Genomic DNA, 27,216 nt, shown 5'->3' on the forward strand with positions numbered 1-27,216 from the left:
CACAATGCCTGGTAAGTGTTTTGTTTTATTGTGCATGGGGTCGCCATGAGTCAGGGGCCCACTCGATGGCAGCTAACAACAACAACAAGGAGAGTGTGAAGCTCAGAGATGTAGATTAACTTGACTAGGTCATCTGCTTGTGAGCAGTAGTGCAGAGATCTGAACCCTAATGGAAATGAATCTGGGATATCCCAAGGCCCAAGGATAGGGAGATAGTTCCTCTTTACCTTATTGCTCACCCCTCCCCGCCTTCCCCAGATTTTCTGCTCCGTTTCAGGCTGCCTGGCTGTGGAATACAGAGTGCATTATCAGAGGGCTTCCAGGGAGCACTTTGTTGGGCTAGGCCCAGGACTCGGGAAATGAGTGCAGACCCTCCCTGTTGGCTGTAGCTAAGACAAGAAAAGTACTGTAGGAAGGGAAGATGTCTAGCTGCCCTAATCGCCAAATTCCCAGACGCCTCTCCGCTCCTTCCTGCAGACGGCTGTTTTCCAGGAGCACACGTTCCCTCTTTGTTCTGGCACACACCGCACAGCTGCTGATCGATATGACATCTTATCCTCTAAAACATTCATAATGTCTGCATCCCCGGATTCTGGTGGCCACATGCTGCGTGCAGCCTGCGTCGTCTTTCCTTTGTAGCTGGTGGTCTTATGGCTCGGCCCCCTCTTTAACAGGGTTGCCCGTTGCTGTTCTTTAAAGAAAGACAAATACTGTTTGGATTGTCAGCACTGAATGACAAGCTCAGGAGGGGAAAAAATAAAAAGACATGTTTAGGTGTGTGTGTGTGTGGATTACAGAAAGGATGTTTTGTTATTACAAAAGCTCTTAAAATCCCAAACCATGATTTATTTGGTGAATCAAACCTACTGATATTATCATTCTCTAAAGGTATTTTGATCACATGGCTCCTTTCTTGGATAAAGAAAGCCTTTTATTTTATTCCTTTCCCAGGAAAAATAGCGGCCGGAACGGGATAGTCTGGGGTGGGCGGTGACACCTGTGCAGCTAATGGCTCCAGGTGTGTGTTTATCTGCATGAGGATGACTTGGCGCTGTGGACAATGGGACGCCTGACCAGAATCACCAGTTCAGTATATTCCTGGAGACTCCACACAAGAAAAAGAAAGTGGCTGTGAGCACCGTCTTGTGTATTGATCTGCCTGGTGATGCTGAGAGCAAGGGGCTCTTGTTAGAGGTCACCTCAGCACATGAAATGCCACACAGCTATCATGTCACAGTCACCCACCGTAGGGCACCCCCCCACACACAGCAGTGGGTTTGAGGGGACAGGGGTAGTCATGACACAGATGGAGGCCCCAGGCATTCTGAAGCTGCAAGGAACAAGCTTGTTTCCTCCAAACACAGACTTGATTAATCTCATACCACTTCCCACTTGCTGCACTATCCGAGCCTGTCATGAGAATAGATTAATGTCCTGGTCCTCTGTGTGGATTCTTCCTGTCTCCCGAACACACTGTTCCCTGGTCCCAGAGCTGCCTTACACAGCTGTCACCTTGTTCTCATGGCAGACATCAGACGGGAACAGAAAGCCTCTCTGCTCTGGCGTGGGGCTCGAATTAAGAGGAATCGCTGTGTGGTGCAAACAGGCAATATGCTCAGCTGCTAACTGAAGGTTGGAAGTTCAAGTCTATCCAGTGGCACCTCAGAAGAAAGGCCTGGTGATCTCTTTCTGATAAATCAGCCATTGAAAATCCTTTGGAGCACAGTTTTACTTGCCACACATGGCGTCACCATGAGTCAGGGTTGACTTGAAGGCAAATGGTTTTTTAGAATTAGAAAGGCAGCAGACAGAATTACTGCTGGGGACCATCTTAGGACCACGGCTGGAAGGTCAGCGAGTGCCCAGAGAGACATGAGAGCAGGCGCGTTTCTCCAAAGCCGTCTCTCACCTCAAGTGGTCCTGCAAGGATTGCGGTATCATATCTACGGCTCAGTCTTCCTCTTGTATGTAATTCCTGGGCCATAAGCTTTGCAACCATTTTGGAAGACACAAGATGGGAGTTGGACAGAGGGAACTAAGTTTTCAGAGCATTCTTGGGAGATAGGGACACGAATCCCATTACTAGTAAAGGGATTTGTGGGCATAGCTTCCATGTAGAGCTTTGAGGATTCATTCCATTCGGTTTAATACGGTCTGCGAAAATAAGGGAAATCACCCCACTAAGGTGGTTTGAAAGGGATTTTTTTTTTAACTCCTTTAAGATTTATAATTTTTTAAAACTGCTTTAAGACTTCAAGCATTTGCGAGAATGTTAAATGGTTTTGTTTGCATCTCTTCTTTTAGGCAGAAAGTAATTTTGGCCCCGACAGCATTCCTAAAAAGGATATCGTTAATACATTGCAGAGGGCCCCTTCTGTTTGAGGAAGAAGTTCTGTACTCAACTGCTTCCCCAAAGGATAATAAGCAAATTGACCAAGGAGAAAGTCACCAAACATATTGCTAACCAACCTGACTGTAAATTGAAGCTGCCAGATATATTTTATATTTACAATGGCAGTTCTTTTAAGTAAATTGCAAACTAGTTACTGACATGTATAGAGGAATAATGACTGCTTACAAAGGGAGGTGTCACTCGTGAGTGAATGACAATAGTTAATAGGTAAATTATACAGTCTATCTGCCCTGTTCAGTCTTGGCCAAATAGTGGTTTACTTCAGAAACTTTGAGCACCCAGTGTCCTTCAAGTGAGGACTCGGAGTGGGTGTCACTGGCAGGAAAGCATGGTTGTAGGTTCTCTGACTCTGTAGTTACACATGTCTGGGTCTGAATTCCCAATTCCCATTTATTGGCTGTGTGATCTTGGGCAAGTCACTTAACCTCTCTGAGCCTCAATGTCCTTATCTATGCAATGTAGATTATATCACCGCCTCATAGGTTGAGAATGGAATTAAATGAGCTTTCACGCTCTTGAGAATTCTCCAGTGGCATCTTACCTCACCCATAATAAAAGGCCAAGTCCCTCCAACAACACCCACTCCCCCTGACCCTGCCTATCCCATCTGTTGCCTTCCGTTCTCCCTTCCAATCAACCCCATCCAAACTGGAATGCCCTTCCCCAGATGTCAGAACAGATGGGTTTCTCACTTCCCTTAGGTCTTAGTGCAAATGTTATCATGGAAGCCATTCCTGACTAGTCTGCATTCAAAAACAAAAAAACTTTCAATTCCCCATCCCCTATCTGCCTGTTGTACTCTCAGCGTGCACTCTTTTTTTTCACTCATGTGTTTAGTTCGTGTGTCTCTCACCAGAATGTAATTGTCATGAGGGCAAGGACTTTGTTTAGTTAACTGCTTTATGCCTAGTACCTAGGACACAACAGTTGTTGTTGTTAGTTGCCTTCGAGCCAATTCCAACTCCTGGCAGCCCTGTGTGTGCAGAGTAGAACTGTGCTCCACAGGGTTTTCAAGGCTGTGACCTTTCAGAAGCAGATTGCCAGGCCTGTCTTCCGAGGCACCTCTGGGTAAGTTCGAACTGCCAACCTTTTGGTTAGGAGTTGAGACCTTAACCATTGGTGCCACCTAGGTCCTCCTCCATAAATATTAATGGAATGATAGATAATGAATAAATGATTCAGTTAATGTAATTAGCATGAAACCTGGCACGTGGCAAAAATAAATGTTAACTATCACCATCGTCATTGAGAGGGCCCATTTGCATCATGATGCGTTTCACTGCTGTTTGCAAAGGTACCTTTGGGACAGAGTATACTGCCCCATAGGGTTTCCAAGGAGCAGCTAGCTGGTGGACTCAAAGTGCCAACTTTCTGGTTAACAGCCAAATAGCCTAGGGTTAGCCTGTGTATTGTAGCCCTAACTATTCCTCTGCTGTACTCTCCCCACAGCGGGGGTGCTTTAGGAGGCCTGGGATTGTTGACTTAATTAGCCGATGAGGGGGCAGGGAGACCCAGCCCTGATTCTTCTCATCATTTTACCTGGTCTCTGAGTGAGCTTTCCATCGTCTTGAAGGCCCTTGTGAATCAGACTGCATGCTGAGCCACAAGACCCAGCAGCCTTGCCTCCCTCTGCCCACTCCCTAAACTCTGCTCTGGCAGAAGACTTCCGTTTTCAAAGGGAAAGCCCAATCTCTTTCTCAGGTTATGTATCGACAAGCGTGATCTTTAAAGATACCTCCTGCTCTGGGGGGTCTGCTCAGCAAACACAGAGCATCCGTGGCCTCCATGTTTGCCCTCTTTGACAGGCAGGGCCGAGCGGCTCTCTGGGAAGTGTTGCTGACATATTGATTGACTCTCTTGTCAGGTTGATCCTCTGCCAGCCAATGAACATGGAAGGTTCTAAGTGGCACCCAGCAGGGCCCACACATACCCTAATTACTATTTCAGACAGCGCCCATTCCAAGCTGCCACTCTTCCAGGCACGTAATCTCCCTGTCCTTGTGATTGCTGGAGAATTCTCAGCTACCTGCAACCAAGCCCACTCCCTTTCTCCCGCTTTGGCTCCCTCTGAATATTTCTTTTAGAGCCCATCTGGCCTCAAAGCACTGTAACTCCAATAGGAAAAATATCACCCTAACTCCATTTGGGTTCATTTATTATTCTTGCCCAAGTCTAGGATTGGTGTGTGGTCTGTCCATTCTCCCTTGGTTCATTTTCAGAACCCTGTAAAAGTTGTCTCCAGTTAGCCAGGGAGACGCATTCAGAGTTGGCTGCCTATTAAGTTTTTAGTGGCTGATTTCCCAGCTGCCACCTGGATTATACAAGCGCCCAGGCCTGGCACGTCTCCGTCCCATCCTAGCTGACCCTTGGAGCCCCATTGTTCCAGCTGAGGGTCTCTGTGGAGTGGTGGCTGTCACATCATGATAAATTGTGCATTTTGGCTATTGTGGACATGAGTAACGTGAGGGAGAGAGCCTCCCAAATTCATTTCACTTCTGACCCTAAAATGGTCTGAACCAAACCTTTTGGGATAAGCTGCTAGAGCATTCGTGTTGTGGGCAGGGAGACCACCGCACTGCATCCAGGGTCTCTTGTTAGGTAAAATGTAAGTTCACGAGGCCAGTGTTTACCCAAAATCTTGAGGTGAAGAAGCACTCACGTCGCCTACTCTGAGGCTTTTCAGCTTTCTACGTCTGGCTCTGATAATGTATCAGAATTGGAGCTATTATGACATGAGCGTTCGATGAGCTGTTTTTTTTTTTTTTTTTGTGGTTGTTCATTGAAACAAATGGAATGTTCCTAAATATGCATTTTTCCTGGCTGGGATTTAGAAAGGACCCTCACCCAATAAAACAAAGGAGTGCACAGAGACCTGTTGGTATAAAAATGACATTTTCCCACTTTATAAGTGAATGCATCAGTCAAGGTCATCTTGGATATGCTGCTGTAACAAAGAACCTCAGACTCTTATTTTACAACAGCAACAGTTTATTTCTCATTCATTCTGTATCCCGCCACTGGCCAGCCATGGCTCTGACCCATGTTAGCTTCACTCAAGACGCAAGCTGACTATGTGACAAAGTGTGTGCTGGCCAGGTCACATGGCCACACCTGAATTTAGCAGGGTGAGGAAATAGACTCCGCCCTCAAGAAGAGGTGCTGAATATAGTAGACAATCACTCATCAACAACAGTGAGATTATCAGGAGCTTTGAGACAGAGACAAGTTTTTCTGAGACTCCATTGCCCATAGAACTTGTAACCAGCTCACTATGAAATATGAAGCACGTAACTTCCCACTGTAATCTCCCTCTGCCTCTAAAGTCACCCTGTGGCCCCACTTCACAGTCAACAGTTTCCTCATCTATAAAACGGGGATGTTTAAAAATGGCATGGGGGCAGTGTCTGACCTCCTCTGGCTTCACAAGGGATGCTGTTGCCTACGAGGTGGGGTTCAGACATGCCTCCTCCCTCTGCCATCTTTACCAATTCCGACACAGTTATGGATTGAATTGTGTCCCTCAAAAATGTGTGTCAACTTGGCTAGGCCATGATTCCCAGTACTGGGTGATTGTCCACCATTTTGTTACCTGATGTGATTTTCCTAAGTGTTGTAAACTCTACCTCTATGATGTTAATGAGGTGGGATTAGCAGCAGTTATGTTAATGAGGCAGGACTCAATCTGCAAGATTAGATTGTGTCTTAAGTCAATCTCTTTTGAGATATAAAAGAGAGAAGTGAGCAGAGAGACAGGGGGACCTCGTACCACCAAGAAAGTAGTGCCAGGAGCAGGGTGCTTCCTCTGGGACCAGGGTCCCTGAACTGAGAAGCTCTTAGACCAGGGGAAGATTGAAGACAAGGACCTTTCCCCAGAGCGACAGAGAGAGAAAACTTTCCCCTGGAGCTAGCACCCTGAATTCAGACTTCTAGCCTGCTAGACTGTGACAGAATAAACTTCTGTTTGTTAAAGCCATCCACTTGTGATATTTCTGTTATAGCAGCATTAGATAACTAAGGCAGACACCAGCCATCCCTCCCATGGCACTCCCTACTTCTCTGCTGGGTTTGATAATGGGTTTGATAATTCATTGCAGTGGCCACACAGAACTCACAGACAATACTCGTGATTATGGGGTTTATTAGGGAGGTAACATGACAATCCTGGCTCAGGAACACTCAAGTATACAGTTCTTCCATCAGGACAACCTCTTCCCAACCATGCTTGCCTCTCCCTGGCCCTAGGTGTCTGTCCAAAGGCAGTCGGCTTTCTTTCTCCTTAGGCCAGGAAGCCCACCACACCATCTCCTGCTGTTGGGTCTCTACTGCCAGATCTCTCCTGCCACAGCTTCTCACACTCTTCAGGGTTACATCTTACTCTCTCTGACAGTCTCCTGGTTCCAGGAGCTTCTCAGTGCAGGGATCCTGGGTCTAAAAGATGCACTCTCTTCTTCTTTGGTGGTGGTAGGGACTTCTTTCTCCCCCCTCTGGAGGTGCTCGTTTCAAGCCCAGGAGGATGGCAAAACTAATCAATCCTTTTGGTGGGCTACAATTACCCTATCACACAGTTCCATCCAGTCACTTGAATGGAAGTTATAAAACCATGGCTAGAAAGGACACACGAAAGTGATTGATCACACTGCAGGCCACTCCCTGGCTTTTCTAGCCATGGTTCTTTCATATTTGGAGGGTAACTTCCCCCTCTCCATCATTTTAGCAGTCCAAAACAGTCATTAATGGTTAGTCATGCAGCAGGGCAAAGAGTCCTAAGAATGAGATTACTTAGGTACCAGCCATTCAGATTTGCCATGGGTTTCCATCTGATCTGGTTAGGTTCTCCAATAGTTCATCTCAACTTCACCCTTCTTGGTGTCTGATAAAATTTAACTAAGAAAAGATTATTCCCTTGCTCAGAGTCTCGTGAGGTATCAGCATTGCAAAACCTTTAAGGGACTTTAGGTGCGGCCAGCGTACTGGAGTCCAGCGGTGCCTCACCCTTAGTCCACTCTTTCACCCTTACATCTTCCTCCGTGCCATTTTTACAGGATTATAATAGAATCTACTTCAACAAGAGTCATGAGTCTTAGTTAAGATAGTGTCTGTAGAATCTCAACTACATTGCCCGGCTGTAGAACGGGTTCACTGATTGGCAGCAGGTATTGATGTTGTCGTTGACTGTCTTTGAGTCAACTCCCACTCATAGCAACCTTGGCTACAACAGGACAAAACATCACCTGGTCCTGCATTATCCTCACGATCAGCGTTTTCAAGTCCCTTGTTGTAGCTATTGTTTTGGTCTATCTCATTGAGTGTTCCCTTACCCTTGCTGGCCCTCTACTTCACCAAACATAATGTCCTTCTCTAGTGACTGATCCTTCCTGTCCAAAGCAAGCGAGTTGGACAGTATTCTGTTGTGATCCATAAGGTTTTCATTGATTAATTTTTGGAAGTAAATCTTCAGGCCTTTCTTCCTACTCTGTCTTAGTCTGGGTGACCCTGCTGGTGACAAAGCTTCCAGCATCATAGCAACATGCAAGCCACCACAGTTCAGCAAACTGACTAATACTCAAAATAGCCCTCTCTTTGCAGACTAGTCCATATTTCTGCCAGCATTGTTTTATTCCATCCTTTATGCCTCTGCATTATGTATTTCTTATTTATAAGATTATAATGTCCTATGATCGAGCTCCCCGATAGACATTTATGAATGCCTGCTATATTCATGACACTATGCTGGATCATCCAGGGGTTTCAGGTATGTGACATCTCTGAGCCATTATTCTACCCATAAGAAAAATCCTTTACGAAAGGTAAAGGGAGGAATTGACTGAGAGATTTCTATCTCAGCCGAAGCCGTAGAGCAAAACCAGTGGCAGAATAAGAAACAGGGTTGTCATTAGGAAATTCTTTTACTCCTCCGCTCCCCTGGGTCTTTCTCCAAAGGACACTTAAGTCCATCCCATAGATCAAAAAGATGTCCTCATGTTCTTACTCAAGTAAGAGAGAATGGGTGGCTGATCAAAAAAAAAAAAAAAGCGTAAACAAAAGTCTATTTCAGACATTCTCCAAAAAACAAGAGAAGGTGGATATACCCCTGATATAATTCTCACTTATTTACTTAAAGTTCAATTCCACAACAGAAAATATGCCCAAACTTGAGTTTCATTTTTGTTGCTTTGCTTTTGCTGGGAGGACATATCTTAACGCTCAGCAGATTTGGCTTTTCCCCTCTTCCCATCTCCATCTCACTTTCTTATTTGTCTTTTCACTTCTGGGAGTCGTCTGAGAAGTTACACGTCGACTCTGACTCCAGCCCCTTTCACCCCAGCTGAAGTTTTCTTGTTTTCAGAAGACTTTTATATATATATAAAGAGATTCTCTAGAACCAAAACAAAACAGGGGGCAGAAGGGAAGGCATCTTTGGAAACAGAGAGAACACAGTCTCACAAATGTCCTCTTTCTGTTCAGTAAGATGATTGCTTGCTTGCTGTTCTCCCAGATTGCAGTGTGTTCTTGCACCTTAGAATGACATGATTGAGTGCTAGGAGAGGAGAGCAGTTTTGACAAGAGTTTTCACATCGATGGGGCATTGGGGAGGCTGTCAGGGCATTGGAAAGGTTGTCATCTTGCCTGAGGGACCCACGTATTCATGTGAAAATCAAGCTTTGTTAGGCTCGGCCCTCAGCTGCACCTGTAATACCTGTGTGTGTCTTCCTGAAGTCACAGAGACACCCTCCTTTAAAGAATGGCATCTCTGGGGCAGAAGCAGCTGGCTCCAGGCAAGCCCTGATAACCCAATAGGATCATTTTTTTTTAAGAAATCATTTTAAAATAGCTAATTCCTTGGCTCCCTTCACCTGGTAATTACAAATCAGAAGCTATCGTTATCTCAAAGCAGCCATGATTAGTTCTCGTTCCCTGACCTCTGTGCAGTGAAAATATGTCATTATTTGAGGCAGTAGAATCTGGTCTCTTCAAGTAAGTGACCTACATATAACGGATAAACTACAAGAGAAAATTAGGTGTTGCGTGGATGGAAAGTGTACAGTAAATGTCACTTATTCTTATTAGTATTTATCATCTCGAACACTTGGAACAGTGGGGCTCATACTTTCGAGTAAAGTACACAAAGGAAACGTGGTTCTGAGGCCAGGATGTGTGTAAGAAAAAAGGTACAGACTTTTGCACATGGAATCCAGGGCCATCAGTCTTAGCTGCATTGTTTGAAGATCGGTTTTCAACCTTAATAGAATGCAGCCTGACTTTAAGTGGTGGTAGGCATGCAGAATTAATTGCTGTGTGAACAATTTCCTAAGCATTGTTAATTGCATTTCCTGCGGTTAATTGTTTCTCCCATCCCTGCGTCAAACTACCAACCTCTCCCTGTCAACAGCCCTTTCTTGCCGGCATTGCAGCAAATGTGGGGAAAGCGTCAACCTGAAATTCCGGACAGACACGGGCAGTTATTGTTGAATGGGAGCTATGCAGGGGAATCAACTCCGGATTTATTCACAAACGAAGCATTTCTCGGATGAGGGCTTTGAAAGAACGCAGGTGTTTGGGGTTTGCCTCTTAATCCAGTCAGTAACAACAGCAGCCACCAGAGATGGGGGTGTATGGCGCCTGATAAGCTAATCGGGGGCACAGAGGAAGAGACAAGGGAGGAGTTAAGAAGGAAGTTTGTGTTTGAAGGTTGAAGTGCACATGGAAGTAAAACGAGAGCTCTACAGCCGTACTTGTTTCCTTAGCAAAGAAGAGGCAGTGAGTCAGAACTCTTTATCTTATTTTGTAAACTGGCTAGGAGTTCAGATTCACCAGGCGCTCCTTGAAAACTCTATGGGGCAGTTCTACTCTGTCCTACAGGGTCGCTATGAGTCAGAATCGACTCAATGGCAATGGGTTTGGCTTTTGGGTTTGGTAAGCTGGTAAACGGACACTTCAGTGATACAATTCTCGCCTTCCATGCAGAAGATCAGGGTTCAATTCCTGGCCAGTGCACTCAAACACAGCCACCACCCATCTGTCGGTGGAGGCTTGTGTGTTGCTGTGATGCTGAACAGGTTTCAGCAGAACTTCCAAACTAAGACAGGCTAGGGAGAAAAGCTTGGTAACCTACTTCTAAAAAACTCTGAAAGTTGGATGACAGTAGGACAATGGTCCAGTCTTGTTGTACATGGGGTCACCATGAGTCGACAGCTAACAACAATATACACTGATAAAGTGAGTGTGTGTTTGTGAGAGAGAGAGAAAGAAAAAGAGAGCTTGAGATTGAGAGAGAGGAAAAGGACCCCCTTTCCCACTCCTGGAGCCTTTTCTACAATGTGCTGAATGCTGTCAACTTATCATGAATATGAGGCGGAAAGGAAAAATATTTTTAAAGTTTAAAATAGTTAAAGAGTTTGGGAGGTGGGCTTCAATGTGGGCCAACACGAATGCAGACACTGGTGACTCCGTGGGTACTTTGGTGAAGGCACAGTCAGACTGGTAGGCTAGCACACTCTGGGTATCCTCATTTGGAAACTGATTTACATTTTGGGGAAAGCCATCCTTGTCAATGCCTCTGGATGACCAGTCTGTAAACAATTCCCACCCCCCACCCCCCAGTGCAAAAAAGGACGGATGGAATGGACTGGTCTCCTTAAGGTGACTGTGATTCCGAAGGTGTATTTTGCCCTCTGTGCTGGAACTGTTTGGAAGGTCTGGGCTTTGCTTCCCCACCCTCCTCCACTCACCACGGGGGATCCTTTCCCCCTGAGGCTGTGGCAGCAGCATGGAAGAGGAGACCCAAGTGCCCAGATCAACAGGCTTTCTGTATTCCTAATCCCTGCGGCCTGGGGCAAGCCATTTTTGAACTGCAGCTTCCTTAAAAGGCAATTGCTTGGAAAGGCACCTGGCCCTCCCCCTTGACATTTGCATTGCTGAATTACCTATTCATATTTTCATTACTTTGTCTCTCCTGCAGCAATGCATCTGCTCGGACTCAATTGGCAACTCCAGCCGGCAGATGGACACACCTTTAACAATGGGATAAGGACCGGCTTACCAGGAAACGATGATGTGGCAACAATGCCATCTGGAGGCAAAGGTGAGGTTACAGCTGCTGCTTGCCCCTTGAGGTCACAGGAAGATTCAGAGCTCTCGCCAGCTGGTTCAGGCTTTATAATCCAAATCTTGGAAGGTATGCAAAAAGGAGAAGAAAGGGGGAGAAAAAAGCCTTGCCTTTCATAGGTGCCCTCGTTAAAAGCTGTTCGCTGTTCCTGTCTGTTAGCTGTGTTTGGCTGGAGTCGCTCAGAGCTGGCGCAGTGCCTGCTCAGAGCAATGTGCATACCTATGCTATCTACAGCGACTGGCACGGTCTGGAGCTACTTGAAAGCCTCCCAAGGCCTGGGCAGAAGCGGCAGCCAGGGCAGCAACAGCAGCAGCTGGAGCAGCAGCAGCAGCAGCAGGAGAAAGTCCTGCCTAATCAGAAGGCAGAGAGCAGCAGGCAGCACGTGCCACTAGACTAGAGCCTTCTCCCAAAAGGAGAGAGGCAGCTTCCCCAGGGAGGAAGCACTGCCTGGCTCAGCATGAAAGAGAAAGACTTGGTGCTGTTCTGCTTTTGCAGAGAATAGAAAGGAGTTTTGACAACTCTGGGAACAAAGCTTCGCTTCTCAGAACAGTGAAGGAGACAATAGAAATGTTTATTGAATCAGTCAGGCAACTGTATTCTTGCAGGAAAAAAAAAAAAAAATAGGTGCTAATATGGTGCTAAGAAGGAGGAGAGAAAACAGAACCTTGGGGAGGTGGGGACGGGGAGCAATTAAAGGACCGCAGCAGCCAACGGCCCAGTTAGCTGCCTGGCACATGGCAGGGTGCGCTTCATTCAGGATGGAAGTCACCAAGGGGAGAGATTGCTTTGAATGGTATCTCCAAATTGAATTTTCCACTTTGCCTCTTAGCATATATAGCCAGTTGACCTCTGTATTTCTTAAGACATCCCAAAAAGATATTTCCAAACAGGGAAAAGAAATAGCACTTATTGGGCATATTCTATACCAGCAGGTCCCTGGGTAGAGCAAACAGTTAAGCACTTGACTACTAGCCAAAAGCTTGGCTGTTTTAAGCCACCCAGAGGTGCCTTAGAAGAAAGGCCTGGCAATATGCTCCCCAAAAGTTCAGAACTTTGAAAACCCTATGGGGCAGTTCTACTCTGCACACATGGGATCACCGTGAGTCTGAATCAACTTGATGGCAACAGACTACTCTGTACCGGTCTTAATATTGTGTAACTTCAACAACTCTAAAAGGAGGAAAATCATTTCCCCAAAACCGAGGCCCAGAATATTTTAGAAACTTACTCTAAATCGAACAAGTAACCACAAACCAAACTCCTTGCCATCGAATCGATTCTGACTCATAACGACCCTATAGGACAGGGTAGAACTGCCTCACAGGGTTTCCAAGGAGCAGCTGGTGGATTTGAACTGCCAACCTTTTGGTTAGCAGCCCTAGCTCTTAACCACTGCACCACCAAACTCACTTCCGAGCTCTGTGGGATGCCCCTTAGTCTTTGGGCAAGACGTTGGGGTTTTCCTTAGATTACCATTTGGCAGCTAACATTGGGAGGTGGTACCTACTTCTCACTGTCTGCTCTTTATAAAGTCGCTTAGAGAAGATTCGAGAATTCATCTGCCCATTAGAGTTGTACATTAGTAGTCACGAGATGCTAATGTGGCTTAAATTATTCTCACTAGAGCTGTCCTAATGCTTCTAGTGTGACTTTTTTGTCTTTTTATCCATTCCTTAAGAATTTCTCTACTCATCTGTCATAATCATAACACTAAATTACCTTTAAGTAAGCATGAAAGCGTTTTATCTGAAGATGAAATTATATGCTTTCTATTATCAGGTAAGAAAAACTAGATGTAAGAATGAAAATTGTATTTTGCCTGACCGTATTTCGCCTTAACTGACCAAAAAGCCAGGAGCCAAATTTATTGGCCTCAGATTTGTAATCTGTTCACCTCCAGTTCTCAATACTATCTGTTCCTTCGATTTCCTTTATGGAAGTGGATCTCAGCCGGGGACAATTTTGTCCCCCTCCCCCAGGGGACATTTGACAATATCTGGACACATTTTGAATGTTACAACTGGAAGGGGTGCTACTGGCATCTAGTGGCTAGAGGTGAGGGGTGCTGCTGAACTTTGATCAAGGTACAGCCCCACACAACAAAGAATTATTAAGATGTCATTAGTGCAGCTTGTGAGAAACCCTGCTTCAGGGGTCTCTGTTATGTTTTATCTATAAATGTCCTTTAATCGGTAAGTCAATATGTACACCATTCTTTCAGAAGAATGCTGCCATACAAAACTGGAAGTAAATATGCATGATCTGTCATCAGGCAAAGGAGCCTTGATGGCACAGTGGTTAAGTGCTCGGCTGCTAACCGAAAGGTCGGAGGTTCGAACCCACCAGCTAGCTGCTCCTCAAGAGGAAGATGTGGCAGTCTGCTTCTGTAAAGATTTACAGCCTTGGAAACCCTGTGGGGCAGTTCTACTCTATCCTATAAAGTCACCATGAATCGGAATCAACTTGATGGCAACAAGTTAATTTTTGTTTTGTTTTTATCATCAGGCACAGTAGTACGTTTAGTATGTATACACCTTCTGAAGTTATATCCAAACACCTTTTCAATAGTATCCTTCACAGATGTGATAAGCATTGGCCTCCGTAAATGAGACTGGCCACTCGCATTTGGGAGTAAGCTTCAGTGCCAACTCCGACCCCCACTTAGGCATCCCACACCAGTGCGGACAGAAAGCAGGAAGAAGACTCCCGTCAGAGAACAAGTCTTAACCAAGAGTATGATGTCTCTAAGTTAACAAATGAAGAAACATTTTCCGTCGCATCTTGGGAAAGACCTGAATTGTTTCCCACAGATGCAGCATGCCTTGGCAAATGTTGTGTAAGTCGTACAGCATCGTCGATTCAGGTATTTTCCAAATGAGTTGTGAGACAGACAAAACGTTTGCCGAATCATTGCCCAATGAATTTTGCTGATAGGATACTCATGAAATAGTGCCAGAATTTAAAATTGTTGAAAGTTGAAATAAAACAGGAACATTTCCATTCTCAACACCAACATAACACTCTTCTGATGCCTGAAGGTCATCACATCTCTTAAGCTGCTCTCAAGTTGGGGTTATAAAATAACTCCAGAGATTTTTGTTTTCTCAACACACACCTAACTCTTTGAAGGGAAAGTGACCTTAGGTTTGGATCTCTTTGTGCAGGGATCTTCCTCTTCACCCTCCCCAATTCTATACATTGAGATAGCCTGAATCAATTCCAATCGACTACTTTTCCAGTGTTTCAAAGAGGCAATCAAGGTGTATTGGCAATAAGTTAATTAAATAACACCCTCCTCCTTTTTTTTTTTTTTTTTGTGGTATACGAACATCCTTCACTCTGGTAATGTTTTAATCAAGATACACCACACATTGCAAGGGAGGTTAATCTTATTAAGCAATTACTGGTAAGTATCCTGCAGGAGCAAATTAAAATGTAAGCAAAACACCCGCATGTGAGTCCCATCTAAGATGGCACGTCGATAGAGATTTCATTACTGGGTCTTTAGGAGTATTTACATTCCTCAGGTTTGGGAAGGAGTCTAATAGACAGGGCAGCCTACACACTCTGATATGTTAGTGGACACAAAGCACTTGATTAATTAGCTGAGAGAGTATGTTCTTTGGGCTTTGTCTTCCTTTCCCTTTTCCATTTGTTGTTGTTCATGGCCTTTCTCTCTCTCTCTCTCTGTCTTTCAATTAAACCTTAACGTGGTTGGTGGTTGGGTTTCACATCAAGAAAAGCGAGCACACACATGCCAGAATCACTCACCATCTCACGTGTATTTCTACTTTAAAAGGAATGAACTCATAAATCTTCATTACAAGGGCATGGTGCATTTTTCTACAGATCTCAGATTAGATAAGCCTTGAGAACAAAGGTTCAATACAGGATTCTGACCTGCTCAGATACCATAAGGGAATCCAGTTTGATTGGTTGGGCCCAGAGGGCAAAGTATACAAGAGCTTTTAAAGGACACATAGTATGTACCCAATTTGTACACTGATTTTAAGAAAGAATAAACTCCCAAGTAGAATTTATTTCATGGATCATTCTCAAAACCTATCACTCATTTTAAATACATGGTGTCCTCTGCATGACATGGGGTCATCAAACTATGATCCATGGACCAAAACCAGACAGGCATGGGTTTCTATAAATAAAGATTTATTGGAATACAACCATACTCCTTCACATACATATTACCTATGGCTGTTTTTGCACTACAGCGACAGGGTGACAGTCACAACAGAGATTGTATGGCATGCAAAGCCAAAATTATTTACTATCTGGCCCTTTAGAGAAAAAGTTTGCTGACTGCTTCACATAATTCCCAAACCTACTTCTGCGTTCCTAGAACTTTCCTATAACAACACAAATTGTAGAGAGATGGAACCCTGGTGGTGGCACAGTGGTTAAGAGCACAGCTGCTAAGCAAAAGATCAGCGATTCAAGTCCACCAGCCATTCCTCGGAAACCCTATTGGGCAGTTCTACTCTGTCCTATAGGGTTGCTCTGAGTTGGAATGGACTCAGCAATCGGCCAGGAGAAAGAAGAGGAGCCCTGGTGGCACTGAGGTCAAAGCACTGGGCTGCTAACCGAAAGGTCTACGCTTTGAACCCACCAGCGGCTCAGCGCGAGAAAGATGTGGCAGTCTGCTTCTATAAAGATTTACAGCCTTGGAAACTCTATGGGGCAGTTCTACTCTGTCCTACAGGATTGCTGAGTTGGATTCAACTTGATGACTGGGTTTGGTTTTTTGGGTTAGAGAGAAAAGATCAAACTCCCAGTATATCAGTTTTCTCCTTCTTTTCGAAGTGTGGATTATATTATATTCTTGGTAACTCAGTATTGAAAGATCCTCTATAGTGTAGGACTCTGGAGTCAGCCTGGCTGGATTCAAACACCAGCTTCCATCACTTAGCATCTGTGCGACCTTCAGCAGGTTATTTATTCTCTCCATGCTCTTGATTCCTCACCTGTAAAATGGCGCTGTCTCATAAGCTTGCTGTTCAGAATGAGGTAATCCTTATAACATACTGTGGTGGTATCGAGTACTTAGTAAGCAATCCGTGAATATCAGTTGTTGTTGTCGTCATTGACGTCATCATTACATCTTTAGGTTGGTCCATGTGACAGGTCTCCAAGGGCTGCCATTTTTTATGAAATGCTGTATTTTCCAAAGGTGAAGACTGCCTTCAGAATGTCAAGAGAGACAATAATAAGAGCTCTTCATCTTTTTCTTTTGCCTTCTAAGAATTAAAACAAACCCCAGATGAGGATTTCTTCCTAAGCATTTGCTTGATGAGGTCAGTAAGTAGTAGGACTTCCCATTCAACAGTGCCAATGTGCAGAGCAAGCTGGCCTGCTCCCCTCAGCATTATTTGTCTTGCTGCAGCTTGAGCTCTATCACTGCCAGCCTGTCTGTTTTAAGCCCCACCATTCTCGGTTTATAACTCAGCTGTAAACATTTATTTGTGCCTGGAGCACATTTCTTTCCTACCCTTCAGAAAAAAAAAAAAAAATCGGAATTTCCAGATGGTACGCAAGTTGGAAAAAAAATGGCAAAGACTATTATTCTGTTTAGAAACATGTTTTTCTACACTTGCCCTTTCAGCAAAAACTTCATAATGATTTTTACTAGTTGGCTTAATGCATGGTACTGGGAGCCAGATTAACAGGGAGGTTGGTAATTCCTTCTCTGGCTCCAGTCAACCTCTCAATGAACACAGCCCAGGGTTTCAAAACGTTCACTTCCCTATATGGGGCTTTTTCAAATTCAGGGAACTTTGCAGAAGGGCAAGGGGTCATTATGTTTGAGCCAAACATCACGATACGTGAAAAGACTGCATGTCTATACTGACAAATATACCAACTACCTATGCACCAATGAAATTGTTCCCTCTTCTGTTGTTCCACCATTTTTACAGATGGTGCTATGGATTGAATTGTGCCCCCCCCAAAAGATATCTTGAAGTCCTAACCCCGACACCTGCGCATGTGACCTTGTTTGAAAATATGGTCTTTGAAGGTGTTCTCAGTTAACATGAGGTCATACTAGGGCAGCATAGGTCCTAATCTGACTGGTGTCCTTATAATAGCACCAAAGAGACACAGAGAGACAGACAGAGGAAGAGGAGCTACGTAAAAATGTTTCCGCAAGGCAAATAACACCTGCGGCTACCATAAGCCAGGAGAGACGTGGAAGAATCTTCCCCTAGAGACTTTGAAGGGAGTATGGCCCACATTGATTTGGACTTTGGACTCCAGAACTGTGAGACTAATATATTTCTGTTCTTTAAAGCAGCGGGTTCTTTAAACCTACTTCGTTACAGCAGCTGTAGGAAACTAATACAGGTTTGTATCACTTAGGAATATCGCATTGGAGGATTCTTGGTTTCTAATTGCCACTCACAACCCCATTCTAAGTTGTATAGCTTGTGTTGTACACAGCATCATTGTTGCTGGATGTGGATATTAATAACGGCATCCAATTTCCTTCCCACTGCATAGGCCCTTATTCTCATTGGCTACATTTGTCCTTTGGAGCTGACTTGCACAGGTGAAAATCCTTCCCCCAACAATCTGGTCTCAGATACTTGCTTGGATACATGTCTTTGAATCTCCCTCACAATTAGCACAGCTAGCATAGTGGTTAGATGTGTGGGCTCCAGAGTCCCTGCAACATAGCTTTCAGTCCTCGCTGCACCTCTTAAGCTACATGACCTTGAGCAAGTCACTTTATCTCTGTGAACCTTGGTCCTGTCCGCTGAAAAATGGGAAAAATCATTAGAGTATCAGGAGATTACGTGGCAAATACTAGCCAGTCGTTAAATTTTAGCTGCTTTAACTAATTCTAATAAACTGATGTGGAAGCAAGTTTCACCTGAACTGCCCAATGCATAAATATTTGTGAAGCACGCTTAGTGGCAAAGGTTGACCATTTTTATCTAAGGCCATAAATTGAGGTTTCAAAGATATAAAGGCCACAAATAGTCCCAAGAGCTGAAGGATTGTATAAGAATTGCTGTTGCTGTGTAACGCTGTGAATAGCATCACAGGAGCAGTGGCTCTCGGGATAGAAATCTATTCCTGAAGAACAGCTCGCCAACAGCATCATGAAGGCTGACAAGCTATATTCTTGGGCAGTGAATCTAAGGTCCTTAGGAGAATCTTTTCACTTATCTCTGGGTTAAACAGAAGCCTCAGATGGTTGTCCTAGTCCCAAATAAATGGAAACGAGGTGTAATGACTGGAGCAATATTCTGAATTCAACTTTATTTGCGATAGATAAAAATATGTGAGGCAGAATAATCTGCAAGGCAGATTTATGCCAAGGTGCCTCCGGAGTTCAGTTAAGTTGAGGAAATATTAATACAAGGCTTCATTTCCAGGGTATGACTATGACTCCATTTCCTTTATCACTTGTTTGGGAAATAGTTTCGCTGGTGCCATAAATGAATTATGGCAACATTTTCTGAACTGATTAGTTTCTAATGTGGCTATGGAAGGCTGTTGTTTTGCTCAACATCAGTCTTATTTAACTGGTTGAAAATTTAGGAACATGCTTCTGAAATCGGCAATTGCTTCACATTTACATGAGCAATCTTCCGTAGAGTTCGAGTTGGACGATCCTGTAAAATTGATCATTAGAGTGTTGCCTCTAAATACCCAGAAATCTCATCTCTAAGCTGGAGATGAACTAGCCAGAACTATCGTTTCTTAAGTATCTGCTTCTTAGGGCAAAATGATCATCACCCCGACGTGTTCACTGTGTAGCTCACGGAGCGAGCAGCTATAAACGTTTGGTACGGAAACCCCAGCTCTGGGAGAGATGGGCTGGACTCGATCTTGCTTGCCAAGACACCAGGCTCGGTCATTGCCTGGAACCCAGGGGTGGTGGCCAGACTGCTACAGGATGATTACAGAATGCTGCTAAATGCTTCTCCTGATGCCCCCAACTCACGCCCAAACCATGGCCAGGGGACCCTGGACTACAGGCTACCTGGATGGGACTAAGACATTCACCCCAACTTTGATATTGACCAAGACTCCCTAATACTATAGCAGAGGCTCAGTAAGCATTTGCTTCATGCAAGTAGGAATGGGCGACCCATCTAACGTTGCTTCGGACATTCGTTAATCATTGTGAAGTAAACATAATACAACTGCTGTTCACTAAAGCAGGCTACACATGGTTGCCCAAATGAGAAGCAGCTAAAGCACAAATCAACACCCACGATTTGGAGCAAATGCCCACATGACTTTGTTTTCTCTGACCATATCGCTTTTATATATATAGTATATCCCACTCTGTCTGCAGGCATGTCAACCTCTCCCTGTATATGCATTTCTGCTGCACTGGAAAATGATTGCCTGTTTCATTTAGGCTCACCCCAACCCAAGGCCCTGTTTAGTTCATTGTGCCTACACCCAAAACAAACGAATTTGCTGTTGAGTCCATTCCAACTCATGGCAACTCCATGTGTCCATTGGGTTTTCATAGCTATGACCTTGTGAAAGTAGATTGCCAGGCCTCTGGGTGGGTTCCAACTGCCAACTTTTCAGTTAGTAGCTGAACACTTAAACTTTTGGTTAGTAGCTGAGGGCGTAACAGTTTATGTCATCCAGGGACGCCTGTATTTTCATTACACCATCACAAATTTACCCTGTAAATCTGGGATGAACACTTAGAGCTGTTGTTAAGTGACACAGCAACAGACAAGATAGAAAGAGGTAGAAGCACCTACAAGTCAGATACTACATGCATCACCCTGTTTAATCCTCGGAAGCAGCCCATTATACAAATGAGTAGAAAAACTCAGAGAGGGCCGGTGACTACCCAAAGTCACACAGCCAGTAATAAATAGAGCTGAGATTCAAACCTAGGACTGACCAGCTCCACTGAGCAGCATTGCCTCCTCTAGGTCTCAGAACGTCTCTCATATGAGGATACCTATCCTGTACGTAAAGAAAGAAAGCTTAATCACTTTGTTTTCTTGCTGCCTGTCTCTCATGGGCATCTGGTTAGACACTAGCCATGTTGATGGCCTTAGAACAATTGTCACAGCTGGGTGGAGCCTAGGGTCAAGTTCTGGTAGCTCAGAGGCTGACTTGGGCCGGTGCCCTTGTTGACCTTCTTAATAACAGCAGAGGACCAAACTCCTGGACACCCTGCACAGGGACTTGGCCTCCAGGCATATAGGTGCTGAAGTGAGGGTCCCCCTCTGGCTGCAGCACTTTACAAATGCCACCTTTGCGCTTTCTTATCTCTTTTAGGGCAGTATTTGCACACTTTTCTTTTTTTCGTTGTTTTTAAAATTTACGGAAGTTGCACGTGCTCATTTAAAAGATTTTTTTTTTAAGTTTACAGAAAAAAATTTTTTTTTCTTTTGCTAGAAAACCATTAGTGCGACAATTAGCAAATTTGAATGAGGTCCATAGATTAGATATAGCATTTTATCAATGTGAATTCACTGTTTTTTGATAACTGCATTGTGAGTCTAAAAACTAACATCCTTGTTTTTAGGAGAAATACATTAAAGTAGTTATAGATAAAGGAGTACTGTATCTATAACTTAACTCTCAGATGTTTCAGGAAAAATACATAGAGACAGATAAGAGAATGATAGGGCACATGTGTGTAATATTTGGGGAATCTGAGTGAAAGCTGTACAGGAATTCCTTGTGCCATTTGTGAAATTTTTGTCTAAATTGGAAATTATTTCAAAATGAAACTGTTTACATATACATATGTATGTATGTACGTACATATCTATGTGGAAAAAGTGAAATCCCTCTTCACAAGTGGTCACTAACTGTTCTGCAGTATGGATGTCTTATGTTAAATGAATTGAGTTTGTTCAACCTGAATTCATCCTGTATACCAACCAGCCATTAGGCTTTCTGATAACTTCCACACGCCACTCACTCACACACACACACACACACACTCTCTCTCTCACTCACCCACTTACCCACTCACTCACAAACACACTCATGGACTCTGCAGAGCATATACCCAGGGATCACCCTCCTGGCTCACTCTGCAGCTGTACAAGTTAGTCTAGAATGGGACGTCACTTAATATATCTTTGGGTCCAAACCACTCTTATGTAGGTTAAAACCCTGAGACCTAGAGAGCAAGGCTCACCTAAAATTAGACGCACATTCAGTAGCAAGGCTGGGAGTTCATCAACAGAATATCTTGTTTACAGCCCCCTTCCTTTCACAGAAGTTTTGAGGTCATTCAGCATCAGGACTGGACCCCTTGACTTTGGTTCTTAATCTAGATACCTCCCCACTATACTCCATCTCTCCTTGCTTGCCTGTAAGATTTTACACAAAAGGTAAATTCAGAGTTTACTTGTGCCTTTTCAAAAAGATTCACAAGGAAGATTCCTTTAAATAAGAATTTCTCATAAGGCTTTCAAAAAGTAGTTTTATGTTTTTTAATTGTCCTGTTCGCATGCAGCTTCTCAGGGTAAATCTTCCTTAAGGCTCTCTTTTCACCCAGCAGTTGCAGGGGTTTTGTTAAAATACCTACCAGATGGGTAGGAAAAACTTCATCCTGTTCGACATCTATAGAGCACCCAGGGGTTGCCAGGCGCACAGCATAGAGCACCCGGGGGTTGCCAGGCGCACAGCATAGAGCACCGGGGGGATTGCCAGGCGCACAGCATAGAGCACCCGGGGGTTGCCAGGCACACAGCATAGAGCACCCGGGGGTTGCCAGGCGCATAGCATAGAGCATCCAGAGAAGAATCCACAGCTCTGCCTGACCTCAGTGCCTAGGAAGGGAGACTTAGGAAGACATGCAAAATCGATTACACTGCCTAACAAGCGCTACAGTGAAGTTAAGTGTAAATGCTATGGAAACACAGAAAAAGAAACTATTTGGTCTAGAGCAGGGGCGTGGGGTGTCTGGAAAGGAGCACTTCAGCATGAAGGAGCATTTCAGTACTAATAATGAACTTTGGGTGAGAGGCTATACTGGTTTCTAGAAGTTCTCAGCAAAAATCAGTAGTGCGTCCGGCCCCAGACTCCCATTGTTAAGCTTGTTCTCTTAAATAAGCCTATTCCAGATGTTTCTCTCTCTCTCTCCACACACATACATGCATTCATATATATATAAACCAAAAAACCAAACTTGTTGCCATTGAGTCAATTCCGACTCATGGCGACCATATGGGACAGAGTAGAACCGCCCCATAGAGTTTTCAAGGAGCTCCTGGTGGATTTGCACTGCCGACCTTTTGGTTAGCAGCTGTAGCACTTAACCCCTAAGCCACCAGGGTTTCCTTCATATATATAAGTATGTACATATATCACATATACATGCACACCTTGCTTTGTTTACTCTAGAAAACCCTTCACTTTGAAAAGAAAGCCAAATGCTTTCCTCTATAGTTTTGTATTTTTTATTTAAGGTAGTATTTATTTTGCTATTATTATGTGCCAGGCACTGTGCTAAGCTTTTTGTGTGTACTTCCATTTGTTATTGTTCACATTTTGCAGAAAAAGAACAGAGGGCCAGAGAGGTTAAGCAAATTGCTGGGAGTCATACCCACCAACCCAAAACCCAGTGCCGTCGAGTCGATTCCCACTCATAGCAACCCTGTAGGACAGAGCAGAACTGCCCGATAGAGTTTCCAAGGAGTGCCTGGTGGATTCGAACTGCCAACCTCTTGGTTAGCAGCTGTAGCACTTAACCACTACGCCACCAGGGTTTCCGGGAGTCACACAGCAAGGAAAAAGCAGTCAGGATTTGAATCCAGTTCTGTCTGGCTCTAAAATCTACCTCACCACCCAGCCCTACTGCCTCATTTAGTGGGCGGGTCATGAGAGAGAAGTATAAGAAGCCCTAAGAGGAGGTGTAGCTAGTAAGAAATTATCCTGTACACATGGGTTCCAGTTGCTGTCAAGTCAACTCTGATGCATGGTGACCTCGTGTGTGTCAGAGTAGAACTGTGCTCCATAATATTTTCAATGGCTGATTTTTCAGAAGGAGACTTCCTGCCTTCTTCCAAGACACCTCTGGGTGGACTGAAACTTCCAGTTTTTCAGTTAGCAGCCACATGCGTTAACTGTTTATACAACTATATACTGGTAAAAACCAAACCCACTGCCATCGAGTCAATTCCGACTCATAGCAACCCAACAAGACAGAATATAGCTGCCCCATAGGGTTTCCAAGGAGCAGCTGGTGAATTTGAACGGCCGACGTTTTTGGTTAGCAGCTGAGCTCTTATTAGCCGCTGAGCTATTAGCGCAGGCTGGTAGTAGCAGCTAATTTACTGAGGCCGGTGTTCTGAAGTTGCGTTCTAGTAAAAGAAGGAGAATCCCAGCACTGTTTAAAAAAAAAAAAAAAACCTCCTGCGACTCCTTGTCTGAACTCCAGAGCAACTACTCTCTGGAGGCCTGCGCCCTTGCCCATCTCCAACGTTCACATCTGGCTTGATGTTATCTGCATCCATTTAGGTATCAACTGTAGACTACAGGGTTCTTGAGTGCCAACTTCCTGCTTCTTTTTCATATCCTGTCATTAACCCAGCAACCCCTGAAAGCCCAACAAAGGTGAAGGAAAGCCCATCTTAAGTTTAAAGACAAGTAATTCCTTTAAAGGTCTTTTTTTTTTTTTTTTTAAATGCATTACTTAATTTGTTGCCACCTGCGATTACTGGGATTGCTTTCAGTCTCTACCAGAATCCCCCAAACTATTCTTCCCCAGGAATTTGTTGTTCTTGTTGTTTTATCACATCCTTTTGTGGGTCCTTTTTGTTTGTGTTTTATTTTTTAGTCAAAAAAGCAGCACTTAACAAATGTTTCCCCTTGGACAAGTCATTAGTTTAGCAACACTTTCACATAAAAAGTCTTACCCTTAAGGTTCTCTTACAGTACTACAGATAATCATAACAAGGCTATTTTTTATTCAGTACTTATTTTGTGCCAAAACGTATTCTAAGAGCCGTGTGTGGATTGACTCATTAAACTCCTCATAACAACCCTATGAAATAAATAATAGTATTCTAATTTTACAGATGAGGAAACTGAGGCACAAAGAATTCATATACTTAGCAAGTGTCAGATCAGAGCTGGGATTTGAACCTAGGCAGTCTCAGCCCAGAGCTTCTGCTCTTAAACACTGTACTATATTCCTCCCACTAAGCAGTCAGTGCTCATTAGAAACTCTTGGTGGTGTTGTTAGCTGCCCCAACTCATGGAACCCATGCACAATGGAACAAAACTCTGCCTGGTCCTGCACCATCCCTGTGATCATCTGTAGATGGGACCAGTGTGATCCACAGGGTTTTTATTGGCTGATTTTTGCAAGTAGATCACTAGATCTTTCTTCCATTAAAAACTCTAGCCAACATAAAAATGTTTAAAAAAAAAAAAAAAAAACACCTAGTCCCCATCTGAAAATCTGAACCACTCAGGGCATCTAGTTATATACTTTTAACTATTTTAACTATTATACCCTTTTAGCCCATTCCCAAGTGTTATTATCCTACAGGTCAAGGGGTTCTTCTTAAGGTCTAAACCAATATTTCCCTTCCTTTATTTTAAACCCCTGTTAACTTTTTTTGACTTCTTATTTGATCCTCTGTTGAGTTGAATAAAAATTAGTCATCACCTCCCTTGTTAAAGAAAAAAGGAAAGACAACCTCACACTCTCAAGTCACCCCGTGGTTTTCTTTTATAACTTAGATATGGAAGACCTTCAGGGATCTAAAAATGGCACTTACCCATTTTACAGATGGGGCAACTGGAACCAAGAGAGAGAGTTTATGAGGCTTGTCTTGGTTGAGTAGATAGGCAGTAGTAAAACCAGGTCTCCTGATTCCTAGGTTCATGTCTATCTTCAGCAATTTTATAATTTCTCCTTTGCAGTGTTCAGTGGCCAAATATAGATGTATTTTTCCAGAAAAGTCCTTGAAGTGCTGAATGCAGAGGGGAACTTGTTCCCCGTCCTCTACCCTTCTGGCTTTAAAACATTTTCAGATCCATGGAACCACAAAAGTGATCATTTGCCCCAGAAGTAAAAAGTCCCCCAAACAGAAGTGACTTTGATTCTTTCTGCATCTGGCTTCAATTGGTTTAGAAGTTCTCAAGAAGATAGGCGAATGAATAAGATGTGATTATATATTTCTTGCTAAGTTCAGAATCTATTTGAAAGAATGACAAATGACCTTTATAAAATGAGTTTCCACCTAGGTTTCATTCCCATTTTAGAGACTCAGAAAATGAGGCTGAGAGAGACCAATTAACTTGCTTTTCTTATGCGACTCTTGGTAGCTCCTTGTTTGTCCTTAATTCTGTGGTTGCAAAGGAAGCCACCCTCAGAAGAGTAGGGGGTACTAGTGGTTCATTGTTAATAAGAAATTCTCTTTTAAAACAGGTATTTCCAGAACTCCTGTTATTAAGGATGCTGATATTTTCAATATCAGAAGATAGATGCATTAATTTCACCAGAAGAGGTGTGCTTTTCTCCAAGGTTCTAGATCCCTCCCTCCGAAGGGACACCCCAGTATTAGGTCAGCCTGAGACTGAGTCCCAGTGTTCTATTGAGTTGTTTTACTCTGGACTGATTTTTCTTCAGTGTTGCTTCTTCTACTTCTTTTTTTATTTTTTTAATTTATGAAAATGTCTGAGCACATTAGACTTGTTTGTGGCTAGAAAGAATAATTAAAGCCTGCAAGAATTAAATTTGGTGCCAAATTAATACCACCCTCTCCTTCCCTACTGATAATTTTTATATCCCAGTTATATTCAGGGTGGTTGGGAGCTTTGCATGTCCTTACCAAATTCTCAGCACTTATTATATTTAATCAGTAAAGAGCAATCACAGACATTTTAAAAAAGCATTGTGCCAAGATTTCAGACACCCTGGGATATGAGTTTATAGCTTTGTTATTTAAAACAAATGTTTTAAGCTGTGACTTGAAGAGATATTTACTATGAGTTTAATCTTTATGGGTGTCTGTGTATATCCTGGCATAAAATTAAACAGAAATATAGAGCCAACTAAAACCCTGGTAGCATACTGGCTAAGTGCTACAGCTGCTAACCAAAAGGTAAGCAGTTCGAATCCACCAGGCGCTCCTTGGAAACCTATGGGGCAGCTCCACTCTGTCCTATAGGGTTGCTATGAGTTGGAATTGACTCGATGCCAATGGGTTAGTACATGCAAATATCACTGACTTGATGTCTGTTCCTGTATTCCAGTGCCCTGGTCATTGAAAAACAGCAGCATAGACAGTGGTGAAGCAGAAGTTGGTCGGCGGGTGACACAAGAAGTCCCACCAGGAGTGTTTTGGAGGTCACAGATTCACATCAGTCAGCCCCAGTTCTTAAAGTTCAACATTTCCCTCGGGAAGGATGCTCTCTTTGGTGTTTACATAAGAAGAGGACTTCCACCATCTCATGCCCAGGTATGACCATGCTTGATATAACTGTGAATTTTTCTTTTAAAGGTAACATCCTCACAAATGTGATACCCCTTCACACCCACTAGAATGGCTATAATAAAAAAGACAGACAATGACAAGTGTTGGCGAAGATATGGAAAGATTGGAACCCTCATACATTGCTGATGGGATTGTGAAATGATGCGGCCCCTGTGGAAAACATTTTGGCAGTTCCTCAAAAAGTTAAACATAAAGTTACCATGTGACCCAGCAATTCCACTACTAGA

General features: G+C 43.7%; 1 protein-coding gene across 5 annotated transcripts in view; it reads left to right on the forward strand.

Moving 5' to 3' along the window:
• Positions 1-27,216, forward strand: part of TENM2 (teneurin transmembrane protein 2) — a 1,060,479-nt gene that overhangs the window by 816,513 nt on the left and 216,750 nt on the right. For 3 of the 5 annotated variants that reach the window (XM_010592330.3, XM_010592333.3, XM_003404644.4), the window contains 2 exons: positions 11,373-11,495; positions 26,748-26,953. In XM_010592330.3, coding sequence (XP_010590632.1) covers positions 11,373-11,495; positions 26,748-26,953 — 329 coding nt within the window. The remainder of the gene's footprint in view (positions 1-11,372; positions 11,496-26,747; positions 26,954-27,216) is intronic. The other 2 variants (XM_010592341.3, XM_010592346.3) reach the window with 1 other exon arrangement.

This window comes from Loxodonta africana, chromosome 2 (assembly GCF_030014295.1).
Source record: "Loxodonta africana isolate mLoxAfr1 chromosome 2, mLoxAfr1.hap2, whole genome shotgun sequence".
NCBI lineage: Eukaryota > Metazoa > Chordata > Mammalia > Proboscidea > Elephantidae > Loxodonta > Loxodonta africana.